Source organism: Belonocnema kinseyi, chromosome 3 (assembly GCF_010883055.1).
Source record: "Belonocnema kinseyi isolate 2016_QV_RU_SX_M_011 chromosome 3, B_treatae_v1, whole genome shotgun sequence".
NCBI classification, from domain to species: Eukaryota; Metazoa; Arthropoda; class Insecta; order Hymenoptera; family Cynipidae; genus Belonocnema; species Belonocnema kinseyi.
In genome coordinates, this window is record NC_046659.1 from 90,765,970 (window position 1) to 90,779,241 (window position 13,272).

The 13,272-nt window shown below is 29.6% G+C and overlaps 2 protein-coding genes across 4 annotated transcripts in view; one reads left to right on the plus strand and one right to left on the minus strand.

Annotated features, from left to right (window-relative positions):
- LOC117169029 (serine/threonine-protein kinase SIK3-like) overlaps positions 1-4,972 on the minus strand; it is a 35,432-nt gene extending 30,460 nt beyond the window's left edge. For all 3 annotated transcript variants that reach the window (XM_033355095.1, XM_033355094.1, XM_033355096.1), the window contains exons 1-2: positions 4,820-4,972; positions 3,681-3,977 (exon numbers count right to left, since the gene is read on the minus strand). In XM_033355095.1, coding sequence (XP_033210986.1) covers positions 3,681-3,977; positions 4,820-4,972 — 450 coding nt within the window. The remainder of the gene's footprint in view (positions 1-3,680; positions 3,978-4,819) is intronic.
- A 4,263-nt stretch (positions 4,973-9,235) lies between these two features.
- LOC117169579 (WD repeat-containing protein 74) overlaps positions 9,236-13,272 on the plus strand; it is a 43,774-nt gene continuing 39,737 nt past the window's right edge. Inside the window, exon 1 of the mRNA XM_033356016.1 lies at positions 9,236-9,494. The gene's annotated coding sequence lies outside the window, so the exon portion shown is untranslated. The remainder of the gene's footprint in view (positions 9,495-13,272) is intronic.

Here is a 13,272-nt window from a genome sequence, read left to right on the forward strand (position 1 = left end):
AATTATTATTTCTTAATAAAAATTCACCTAAATAGTTACCAAATATTATTTTAATTTTAAAGCAAAAAGTTGAATTTAAAAACATGTTGATCAAATAGTTCTATTGTCTACCACCGTTTAAATTTTAAACAAAAAAGACGAATTTTCTACAAAACAGTTGAATTATTAAACCAAAAATATGACTTTTCATCAAAAAAATTAATTTTCAACCGAAATTTTCAGTCGATAAAAATAACTTTTCTAACAAAAAATTATGAATTTTTAATCGAAACGGATAAATCATTCTATCCAAGAAAAACGAATGTTCAATAAAACAGTTGCAATTTTGATATGAAAAGATGACTTTAACAAAATAGTTGAAGTTTAAACACAATAGCACCCAATAGTAGAATTTATAACTAAAAGAGATGAATTCTGAACCAAAAATATAATAGTAGACTCTTTAATTAAAAGCCAGAAGGACGAATTTTTAACCAAGAAAAACGACTGTTCTATCAAAAAGATGATATTTCAATTCAAAGAGACGAATTTTCTATCTGAAAATACAAATATTCAACAAAAAAAATGTTAAATTTTTTTAAAATGACTTTTTAACAAAATAATTAAATTTTCAAGACAATCATTAAATTTTCTACCAAATAATTAATTTTTTTACGAAGTTATTGAATTTTCAACATTTCCAAATAAAAATTTATATTATTTCAGGTTCAATACTGCTATATAGATTTAAAAAGTAAGTGGATTAATTTCGAGCGTCTTGACTTTAAATTGTCCAAGTTAGAACCTTTAACCTTGTAGTTGATCGAATTGGAATTTTCAATTATTTAATTATTTAACTTTGTATATGTCAATTAAGAAGTAAAAACTTTTTAATACTTTTTCTCAAGTGACTATATATATTTTTTAATTGATACAATTATATTTGGATAACAACTTCTGTTTCCGGTTTTCAAATTTTTAAAATATTTTGTATTGTTTCAGCTTCGTGTTTTTTAAAAAGAATTTTTAACAGGATAGCCTTTTTAATAGACAAAAAAATGCACGGTTCGAAAAATTTGGTTCGGTCATGGAAATAACAAATTTCGAACTTGTACAGCTGAAAATTTTTTAATTAGAAGTAATGAAAACTGTATTATTTCTAGTTAAAAATATATATATAAATGCACGATAAAATTTCTGATGCTCTAAATTTAAGAATAAGCAAATACATTTGTTTAGTTTTGAAAATATAACGGATAATATTTTATTTTAAATGAACAGTCAAAAGTTTCGAAAAATTACAAAATTGTTTTCTTACGCTAAAAAATAAATACCTTTAATGGAAAATTTTTAAAGAAAAAGATTTTACAATAATGAAATGTAAATTTAATGATTTCATAATTGAAAAAGTTAACAATCGAACTCAGCATTTAAAAAAATAATAGCATTTCACACGTAATTCAATTGTCGTATATTAAAATAGTAATATTCATAATACGTAGCCCTACAAATATTTAGAATTTTTTAGAACAATCGACTAGAAATGTGTATACCGTTTTTAATTTAGTAAGCTTTGAGAAATTACATTACAAGATATTCATGTTTATATTAGCAGATATTAAAACCATCGATTAATGAAATGAATAATAATTTTTAGAAAAATGTATCTTATCATCACATACCAAAAATCAGTGCATGATTAGGTAAAATTAATGTGAATAATATATTACATTAAATTTAAACCGCTTCCAATTCTTAACTTTTAAAGTAAAAATATTTTAGTTTCAACAAAATAGATAAATTTTTGACTAAATTGTTGAATGTTTAACCAAATAGATAAATTTAATACCAAATAAGACGAATTGTCAACCAAATAATTGAACTTTCAACAAAATAGTCTAATTTTCAATCAAAAATATTAGTTTTCTACAAAAAAAAGTGGTTATTCCACAAAAATACATTAATTTTGTAGTAAAACAGTTTGTTCAACTAAAAAAGTCCAATTCTCAACCAAATAGTTGAATTTTAAACTAAAAAAGATAAATTTCCAACAAAAAATTTAACAGTTAAACTTTCTAAAATAAATTTGAAAAAATACAGTTAAGTTTTTTTAAAGTGATAAACTTCGAACTAAAATGATAAATCTTCATCTGGAGAAGTAGAAATTTAGAACAAAAAGGTGAATATTGAACTAAAATGAATCTTCACCTATAATAAATGAATTTTCAACCAAAAAGATTAATTTCCATTCAAGGAGATTAATTTGTAGCAAAATTACAATTTGTCGAATGAAAACAATTATTCTCCCCCAAAAATTGAATAGTTAGATTTTTAGAATAAAGAATATTATTCTCCACCAAACAATGGAATAGTTAGATTTTTAGTTTGAAAAATTCATTTTCACCCGAAAAGATGAATTTTTAATTTAAATGATTTAAAAAAAAATAGTCAAAGTTTTAACTAGAATAGTTAAATTTTTTATTAAAAACATTAATTTGCAGCACAAAAAAACGAATCTTCAACAAAATAGCTCGTTTTCTACGAGTGAGATGAATTTTCAATTAAAATTATGATTCTTAAACGATTAAAATTAATTTTCAACAAAAGAGTTGAACTTTAAACTAAGCAATTGAATTTTTATTCAAAAATAGATGAATTCTGAACAAAAAATGTATTAGCTGTTATGTCAACAAAAAAATATTTTAATTTTTAATTAAAAACACTTGAATTAAAGCAAAAAAGGCTAATTTAACCAAAGTTTAATTTTCAAATAAGAAAGATTTTTCAGTAAAGATATCAAACAAATTTTCAACTAAAAATGGAATGTATAGTTAAATTTTACGCCAAGAAAATTATTTTTCAAACAAGCTAATGAATTGTAAACTAAAATGATGAATCTTTAACTGAAATAGATGCATTTTCCAACATGAAGATTAATTTTTACTAAAAATACGAATTTTCAACAAAATACATAAATATTCAAATAAGAAGGATAAACTGCCGAACAAAAGTTAAATATTTGAATTTCCTATTAAAAAAATTATTGTTCAAACATATATGAATTTACAAATAAAATTATGAAATATTAACTTTCAACAAGAAAAAAAATACATCAAAATAGTTAAGTTTCAACTAGAAAAGTTCAATTTTAAGTAAAAAAAAACACATTAATCTGCAGCCAAAGAAAAAACAAATCATCAAGAAAATAGCTCATTTTTTCAACCAAAAATATGAATTTTCAGTTCAAAAGATGAATCTTCAACCATCATTTTTAATAAAAAAAAGTTTTAAAAGACATAAATCTTTAAACAAATACTTAAATTTTCAACTAAAAACGATCAATTTACAAGAAAAAATAGAATAGTTAAATTTTCAGTTAAAAAAATGAATGGTAAACAAAAAAGTTTTTTTTTTAATAAAATAATTAAATACAGTAATATAAAGCTACTTTAATGAATGAACAATCATGTCTACTCAATTCTATATTGAAATTGAAAAAATAAGAACACTCGAAAAAATTTCCACATTGCCTGGTTCGTAAAAATTCCCTGATTCTAGATTTTTCAGGTTTTCCCGGCAGGGTAGACACCTTGACAGAAGTAAAAGGGAGAATTTGAAGGTGGAAAACCCGGTTAAAGCAGGGAAAAGGCTGCGATCCTTGTATTATGTACCGAAATTTTGACGAATTAAGTTTTATATACCTTGAGATCTCGATGAACCACTCTTTTCTGGTGGAGATAACGTACTGCATAAACTATTTGACGAAACACTCGTCTCGCTTCTGGCTCCACCATTCTACCATTTCTAACCAAGTGATCAAATATTTCCCCACCAGGTGCATATTCTGTGACTAAATAAATCATTTTTTCTGTCTCCATTACTTGGTAGAGTCTGATAATGTGAGGATGTCGTAACTTCTTCATTATATGAACTTCACGGAAAATTTTTGCCAGATTTTCTTCATTTAGTTTCGTCTTATCTATAATCTTAATAGCCACCTACAAAATAATTTTATTATTTCAATATCGAAACAAGACAATCGTTTCAGATTATGGAACTACGCACATAATGCAGGAAAATACATTCACCTTTTTTTAGCCATTTTTTTCTAATGTCGCTTATCTCACATATATTGTAAATATATAAGAAAACAATTAATTTGGTCATTAAAATTTTGTTTGCAAGTCCACAACTGTGTATGAAGATTTTATTATGGATTATTTATTTATTAATTTACAATCAATTAAATATGAAATAGTTGAGATAATCTCAAATCGTTATTTAAGTTATGTTCGGCGGAACAGTTAAAATTTATAACTTAATACAATTATAAAATAATATAACAGCCATGAATATTTCCAAATCCACAGCAAAATATAACTGAGCATATAATTATAAGAAAGCTTCTAATCTTTAATGGTGGTAGTTCAACATTGTGTTCGTGACGTAAGCTGAATCATGTGTTTAAGAATATACAAATAATAGGAGATTTCAATACATTTTTAATGATACGGTAACATAGGTCTGAATGCAAACTATTTCTCAAATAATTACGGGCAAATCAATTTGATATGTTTTGCATATACTAAATGTCAAATAATTATACGTATATGTATTGTTACCGACATAAAGGAGAGCAATTATATTATGGGAGATTGACAATACTGATCAATGTAAATGTTTTGTAGAGGAGTGGTAACTAATTATTAGGTTGAAAACAACTGACAAATAGCAGAAAAGAAAAATAAACGAATATTCAAACTGCTGTTTGTTGTATGTTAAGGACAAAATGACGGATTGCAAATTATGTGCAGACAACATTTCAATCATAGAGACGTACCTTTGATTTCGTTACAACGTGGGTAGCCATTTTAACAACGGCAAAGTTTCCTTTGCCAATTGTTTTCTCCAATTCGTAGTAGCCAACACGAATAAGTTTATTAACGGGAAACTTGTGTGAAACCTCATTTTGCGACATCTCCACGGATGCCATTTTTTATCACTCAAGTCATTACCGATCATCTACTCTCTAGTGTTTATTAGTTCCTGTAGGGGCGTTGGTGAAGTTCATTAGGGCATGTTTCCATGACATTTGTTTTGCTGAGGGGAAAAGTGAAAACACTACCAAATGCATATGGCTTATCTTTATTTTGGTGTTATCTTCATAATGAATAATAATTACTATGATTGTATTATCTCATTAAATAGTTATTAACAAATAAAAACTAGTATTCAAATACACTTATACAGCAAAATTTATTTTTTGCGGAGACATTAGCAAAATAGAGCAAAAATGCATGCATTTTGTTCAGTGTTTTACCCCTCAGCAATTAACGAATTGAAATTAACCGGTGATTGAAGTGAAAATACCTATTAGGTTAGGTGGGGAACAATCCAAGATGTCTGCATACTGACGGACAAACAACACCAATTTCATAAGATAAAACTTTTGTTTAAACTTTAATTACTTATAAAAAAATTATATTTCACCATAAGTGTATTTGGATATTATTTTTTTTGAGAAGCTATTTAAATCAATAATAAAATTAACAATTTCGAAAAATAAAATATATTTTTAAAAGTTTTGTTCCAGCCAATTGGTACCTGTAGGTATTTTTTCTGCAATCATCAGCTAACTTTACTCCGTTGAAAACTGATGGGGAAAACAATGGAAATGGAACAAGTCGACCAAATACATGGAACAAAACTTTATTTCTGTAATATCTTTATAATTAATAATAATTATTATCATTTTGTTATTTAATTAAATAGTAATTAAAAAATAAAAGCTATTTTTCAAACACACTTATATAGAGAACATTAGTTCTTACGAAGATATTAGCAAAATGGGACAAAAATGGACCGATTCCCATTCATTTGGTCCCTTTTTTCCCTCAGTTCATTTTTGCCTTATTTTGCTATTATCTTCATAAAAGCTCATTTTTTCTATATAAGTGTATTTGAAAAATAGTTTTTATTTTTGAATTACTATTTTGTGAAATAATAAAATGATAATAATTATTATTAATTACAAAAATATTACAGAAATAAATTTTTGTTCCATGCATTTGGACCATTGTTTTCCTCTCAGCTTTTAACGAAGTGAGGTCAACTGATATGGTTGAAGAGAAAATACCAATTTGCTTAGCCCTCGAAATCCAGACATCTAGCAAATACACAAGAATCACTACTGCACATGCCAGATATATCTGCGTTCTTTTATCACTACGGGCCGGATTAGCTGCCGCGTGTGCGCTTATTCAGAATTATTCAATGCCTAAATAAATTTTTTACAATAAATAATAATTGTAAAATTATTTAAAATAAATCTTTGATCACAAAGTAGATTTATGAAGTGAAAGTTGGAATAATTATTTGATTTTACACGTTAAAAATAAATGATCGATTTTACAGTCTTTTTATTACAAATATGAATTTCAAGCAATTCTTAATAGGGCAGGGTGGGGGAAATATGGACACAGTAGTCTTTCTTAACTATGCATTTGAAATCTGCAGTTTATTGTTTAAAATTGAAAAACTATTGCGGTTAACTCATATCGCCTTATTCCTGGGGCGGAATCAGTCACACACTTAAATGACTTATTATGGATACATTAGTTATGAGTAAGAGTATTAGGGGCCATTCACAAAATACGTGATACGTTTTTCATTAGTCTTAACATGGAGAATGATTCTTTGGCAGGCCCCGCCCTCCGTCCGCCCACCCTTAAACGTTTCACTTATTTTGTGAATGGACCCTTGTCAAATTATAATACAGTGAATTCTTGTCAATTTTAAAGGCGCGAAACGTAAACATTGGGGTATTTCAACGCTGGAGGGGCCTCTACCCCTACCACAAGTCGTCAGGTGATTCTTGTCAAGCGATGTGCACTGGCTACCCGGCCTTGTATCGATTCGCGCACCTTCACAATGTGTACGCATTTGCGCACCATGCACATCAGTATTTTCCAAGTGTTTTTGTTTGTATACACGTGAAGAATATACCATTTACTTGAAATATTACAATTTGCCAACTAAAGATCCATATACCTAATAAATTAAAAAAACGCCTCAGATATTTCGCGAAATATTATTATTATTATTATTATAATGATAATATTATATAATATAATTATTATTATTGGAAATGTCAGGAAGGTTAGAATTCTAAACCTAAAGGTAAATTACACAGATCTTAATAATATTTTTCAAACTTTGAATGCATTTGCGCTCTTCTGTTTTCCTCCTTCTATCCGTTAAAGACCTTTCAGTTTCACAAAATACAATCAACACTCCGAAATTTGAGGAAGGAGTATCCGATCTGATAATAGTTACATGCTGTTTTGAAGTAATGGCAAAGGGAATTATACTAGAAAAATCTACGAATAGATATTGGTTTGGGATTATCTGGAACTCCAAAGAATAATTACATGTGAGATCTGTGAAATAAGGAAGTGTAGTGTTGTTTTACGATTAAAAATTATTTTTAAAAATGGTTTGTGAATAATATTATATCTTACTGTGTGATTTGAAGCCATGCCATGTGGACTACTTTTTCATGTTATAGGTAACATCTGCCAAACAGTTTTTTAGACAATTTTTCAATATAATTTATTTCGCCATTACTTCAAATGACAGTAATATTTTCGTGATAGCAGACGATACTTGAATCTTTCCTGAACAGATATTGACTGTGACACAACCCAATTATGATTAGATGAATTTAAATTTCGCGCTCTTAGACGTAAGAGCCCTCCCTGTGTTCAATATATACCAAGGCAAACTCCAAAACAAAGTTCGTATTTTCCAGTATGTTCCGAAATTAGTGTGGATAACATCACATATAGAAATGGACCGGTAACGCTTTGGGGAAAACTGAAATGGGCTCTAGAGAGAAAAATCGTATGAGACGTAGACCTGGACCTGCCTATATCTATTTCAGGACTCTGTCAAGTGAATTGGCAGCCCCGGGTATTGCCTAAATATTCTGTACGCGGTTAATTAAAAAAAAAAAGATAAACAATACATTAGAAATTTGTAGTTATAATAAATTGAATTTTAAAGAACATTCGTGTAAAATAACCTGTTTCAGATAGATTATTTTAAAAACTTGGTAACTTTAAATTATTCTTGAAATTGGATTGAAAATGCTACAATAATAATTGTTTTGTGAGTTCAAAAATAATGTAAAAACTGTCAAAAACTTTTACAATATTTCTATGACATAAAAAATAACCATTTTTATTACATAGGTGCAAAACTTCATATTTTGAGGTTTTGTTTTTGTTGTAACATTTTTTATTTTACTATATTCAATAACTTTACTTACAGGGTCCTGTGCTGCGCCAAACTTCACCCAACCAAAATATTTTCGACCAATCAGCTTTATCTAGAAAGAGATAAGTCTACATCTCACATGTTTTTTCTCTCTTTAGAACCATTACCATTCTCCCCACAGCATTACCGGTCCATTTCTATATGCCGATGGTTGATAACAATTTTGTTCTAATTATATATTTTAGGTTGTGTTAAATAGCTTTTAAAAATAAAATCCAATTACACTTTACTTAAAACATGATTTTTTTCTCATTTATTTTTTAAAAATCATGCTTTTTCCGATGAAATGTAACGAACTTTTATGAGGTTTTAAAAATCATATGCGATGAAATCTCTTCTATTTCTGCGACCTTGTAACCTAATGATTCTTTCATTTCAAAGCTGGAAACAGTGGTTTCAGAACGCAGTTATCTCTGCCATGCGCAGTAGTTATCCCTGTGTATTTTTAGGTTATATAACGCCATGTTTCAATTTAAAAATAAACAGAATCACTACTGCGCACGCCTGTCGTATGCAGACGGAATATGACTCTCATTCTACTATGTGACGATGCCATGCATTTATCTCACTCTAGATTTTCTACCCAATGGGAAAACAGAGAAACATCTAGAGTGCGATAAATGCGTGGCATCGTCACATAGTAGAATGAGAGGTAAATACATTTTTCCATGGACATAGGAAACACGGGACTAGGCATGCCATTGCGGGGTTGATGCAATTAGGGGGGAGGTCCGCTATCTTTTGATGCCCCGCGACAAACATGGTTCGTGCGCATAATCAAGTGGCACGTCGTAAGATGGCGGCTCTCCCCCTCCCGTGGATTCAACCCCGCTCGATCAAGTTAAGGTGGCATGCCTAGTCCCGTGTTTCCTATGTCCATGCTTCAGACAAATTCGATTTGCGCAGTTTAAAAAGTCGCGGGCCATTTGTCAGCATGCATGTTGTGTTTTTCAAGTGTCCTCCAACTGTTTTTGTTGACGTACGACAATATGCCAACTAAAAATCAATATAATAGAGTCAAAAAGGTGACTAAAATATTTTGCGGAATAGTGAATTTTGTGGCATGACGGTATGGACGCGTTTGTGCTGGGATAGATGGACATGTCTGGAAAGTTATCACAGTACTTGACATAGGAGTGCAGACAACTTTGTGGAGGAAATACACTAAGCGTATACAAGTAAGTTTAAATATTAATATTTTGAAAGTGTATAATGCTAGGATAAGGAAAAAATGTCAGTTATAAAGGTCTGAATAGTAAGTAATCTTTTCCTTATCATCATCTTTTCGATTGGCGACCTTTTAGTGTCACGAAATAGAATCAACCTAAAGTTTTCCATACTTTATTTTATTTCGTGACACTGAAATATTGTCAATCGACAAAATAATGGAACATGACTGAGAAAATATATTCTACAGTTGAGAAATATTACTATTTACTTATCTGACATTTATGACATATTTTCATGCTTTCACGTTTATAATATTTCCTCAACAAGCTTTATGGATTCCCATGACGTCATGCTAAAACACTCAATTCAAAAAAACAAGAGCGTCTCGCTCTTCGGATCACTTTTTTCATTGGTCGGACGCGGATGAGAGAGTACAGGGACCGTGGTGGGAGGTGATGGAACTACGCAATTTGAAATAGCCGTGTACGGAGGACTTGAAATAGGGATACTTCACTGTATTCTGTTTTAAATGCCTTTCGAAGCAAACTGGTCTTCTTATTAATATTTTTCATTTTATTCCAAATTTAAGTGGTTTCAATGGCGAAAATGATAAAAAATGACCCACATAATAATTACATTATTTAAATTTCGCGGGAAAAGTTTTTGCCGGAATTTCGCACTTTACGATATTTCGCCTCTGATCAAAAAGGGCGCTAAATTCAAATTATAAGTCAAAATAATAGAAAAAATATTTTTCGCATTGAGCAGTAAATGATGAAAAACAATTATACGTTATATAGCATGACAAAACCCTAGAAATTAACATTTACCATTTTTCTAATTATTCATAAGTATATGCTAAATTTACTTTAGAATTTCCCCAAGTATGATCTACCTGGCTGACATTTACATTATAATGAATGCATTCACGCACAATTAGGCTAGCATAAAACCGCTCCTAATAATAAAATTGATTTCTTATTAATTTCATGCAAGAAAGGTTTAAGATAATAATACTGAACGTTTAAACGAATTAATCTTCTATTTGTAATTTTGAGATAATGGTCTTTGTTCGCTGTAGTACAGATTCTGATAATATTTAATGATGATCCTTTAAAAAAAAACGTAAGTGTAAAATATAATGATATAATAATAAGCAGTGAAACTAAAGCATTACAAAATATGTCACTTGCTATTTATATATTATATTATGTATAAGTAAAGTAGGTAACGCATATCAAGTTTCTTTAATATTCTTAATGTACGCAGGTATCAATAAGAAACAATAACGCCTAGAAAAAATATCTATATGCAATTAACCATAAACTGCAGAAAAATGAAATACACGTTCAAGGTGGCGATTAAATTTCAGTTTCAAAATATGCACACATTCTTCACAAAATCCTCAAAAAAGTTCTCACTTTAACATTCTTAATTAAAAAAAAAAAGATCCAACTGCAATACAAACCTCAGAGCAACATACCATAATGTACCACGCATTAAATTAACAACAAAAACACACTTTTATTTTAGTGATTTCGCTTGAACTATTTTAATAGTAACAATATGAATTCGGTGTTCTCTATATATACATCCTACTATTTAACTGCACCACAGTTCTCCCACTTTTCCTTTTAATTATTATTTATAACCAGAGCGACTATAAAAAAATTTCGACAATTATGCCCACATTTTTTCGCTGATATATTTTCAAATGTACTGAAAAACTGGTATAAATTTAGCCTACCAAGGAGTAAAATTATTATACATAATTGTTATTCTGGCTTATAGCCCAAATTATGAAGATCTGCAACGCTTTTTTCTTCGCTATTAATCATTATATTTGAATATTTTGCTGCTACTCTAACATTCGCAGGAGTCGCGTAGTTCGCTTTACGTTGAATCAACATTTTTTGTCTATCCACCCCAAACGCATGTGATATTGTTGCAATACTGTTGAACAATATTGCATGCTTCTAATACGTCTACTTTTTGCATTATTTCATCAATTCTGACACGTTCTGAGTACATTTGAGATCGGAATACGATTCTTCTACTAAAATAATAAACAATTTTCACAACAAGTCCAGAGTCTGGCTAATTTAACTGTCAATTTCTAAAGGTAGTACAAAGTCGACTTAAAGTATTTCTAAAAATTTTCATCTAAATGCCAAATTATTTTACTACATTTCTATTATATATGTATATGATTGATGTTATACACTTGACCAATAAAAATGCTAACTTGGTCGTCGAAACATGTACTTTTGCACACTTTCACAAATTCGCCACATGGTCAAGATATTTTCAACCAATCTACGTTTATTCGACGAATTACAGTATTAAAACCTATACTAAAAACTACAGTGATTACAGTAGTTTTTAGTCATCGAAGAAAGTGATAAAAGTTATCTAACTCGCAGCGTTACAGATCTTCCAGTCTTCCTAAGGTCGTTTGCATTTATTTTACTACACTTTTACTAGCCACCAATGCTACCAGGACCGACGATTTTGTCAGTTTTCCGGGTCTAGACAGAACACGCCTGTAGGGTACCTCTTTGACCTTGACGACAGCGCCATCCGACATGCGAACTATTGGATATCTGAAAGTTATTACACCAACGTCATTGCAAAACAGCAGTGAATAACAATTCGTTTTAATGAAAAATATTACACTACAGTTCAAAATTAATTATTTACTAGAGGATTTCTTATTAATATTGAATTGAAATTAAAATTTCTTCCTAATAGTTCGGGATTGGTGGCGCGGTCGTAGCTATCCCACAGACGTATACCTTGATTTACGAAGGAAGAACACTACGTTTTTTTTAATTCTCTTCAGAATCCAAAAGGAACATCCATTAACTACGTAAGGATTTTTTTGAAATTTTCAGATTCGTAAAATTTTTGTGACCCCCCCCCCCCCTTTCTCACGTACGACTTAAAAGTATGTAAACAAATTTCATGGGATTTCAAAATTTCAAAATACTGCAAAATAAGTCACGAGATTTCAAAGGATTATGAAAAATTTCATATGATCGCAAAGTATTTCACAAATTTTGTATAATAACAAAAGATTTTAATGGGATTTTCAAATTTTGAATGGATTTAAAGAGATTTCATAACATTTGCCAAAAATTTCATGAAAGTTGCATACCAGATGTCAAGAAGTAAAAAAAAGCTAAAACTAAACCACCGCCATCCCTCCCAAAATGCCTTACGTAATTAATGGAAAATTTAATTATGTAATTAATTAAAATGATACGTTCTACATTTCATTGAAAAAAAATATATATTTCACAATCGATTTTCCTGGGATTGTGTCAGTCGCCAAGGTTTAACTCAGGTATCGATACAAGAAAATAGCGATCCACATGGCGCTAGTCTCAAATAAAATTTCAACTGGTATTATTAGCACCTTTCTAGAGATTCACACCTTGATGGAACGTTTTTTTTATAATACTCTCGAGTAAAATCCGTATTGCTGAAGGAAAAAATCGAGATAGGAACTAGTCTTTTGTGAACACGTTGATACGCCAACGAAATCCACGCAATCGGCACCAGCCCTGCTTCAGGAGATATTTTTCTAACACTTCGTGGACAAAAGCCTGTTTAAAATATTGTTAAGATTATATCCTTAAAATCCTGATTCTGGAATAATTGGTACTCCATATACCTTTTTATATAGTCAGCGTCGGCCCTGAAATCTACCATTGTCTCTGGATTTAGCGCTGGCGGGGAATCTAAAGACTACGGTATCGTCTCTATATTACTTTTTGATTGGTA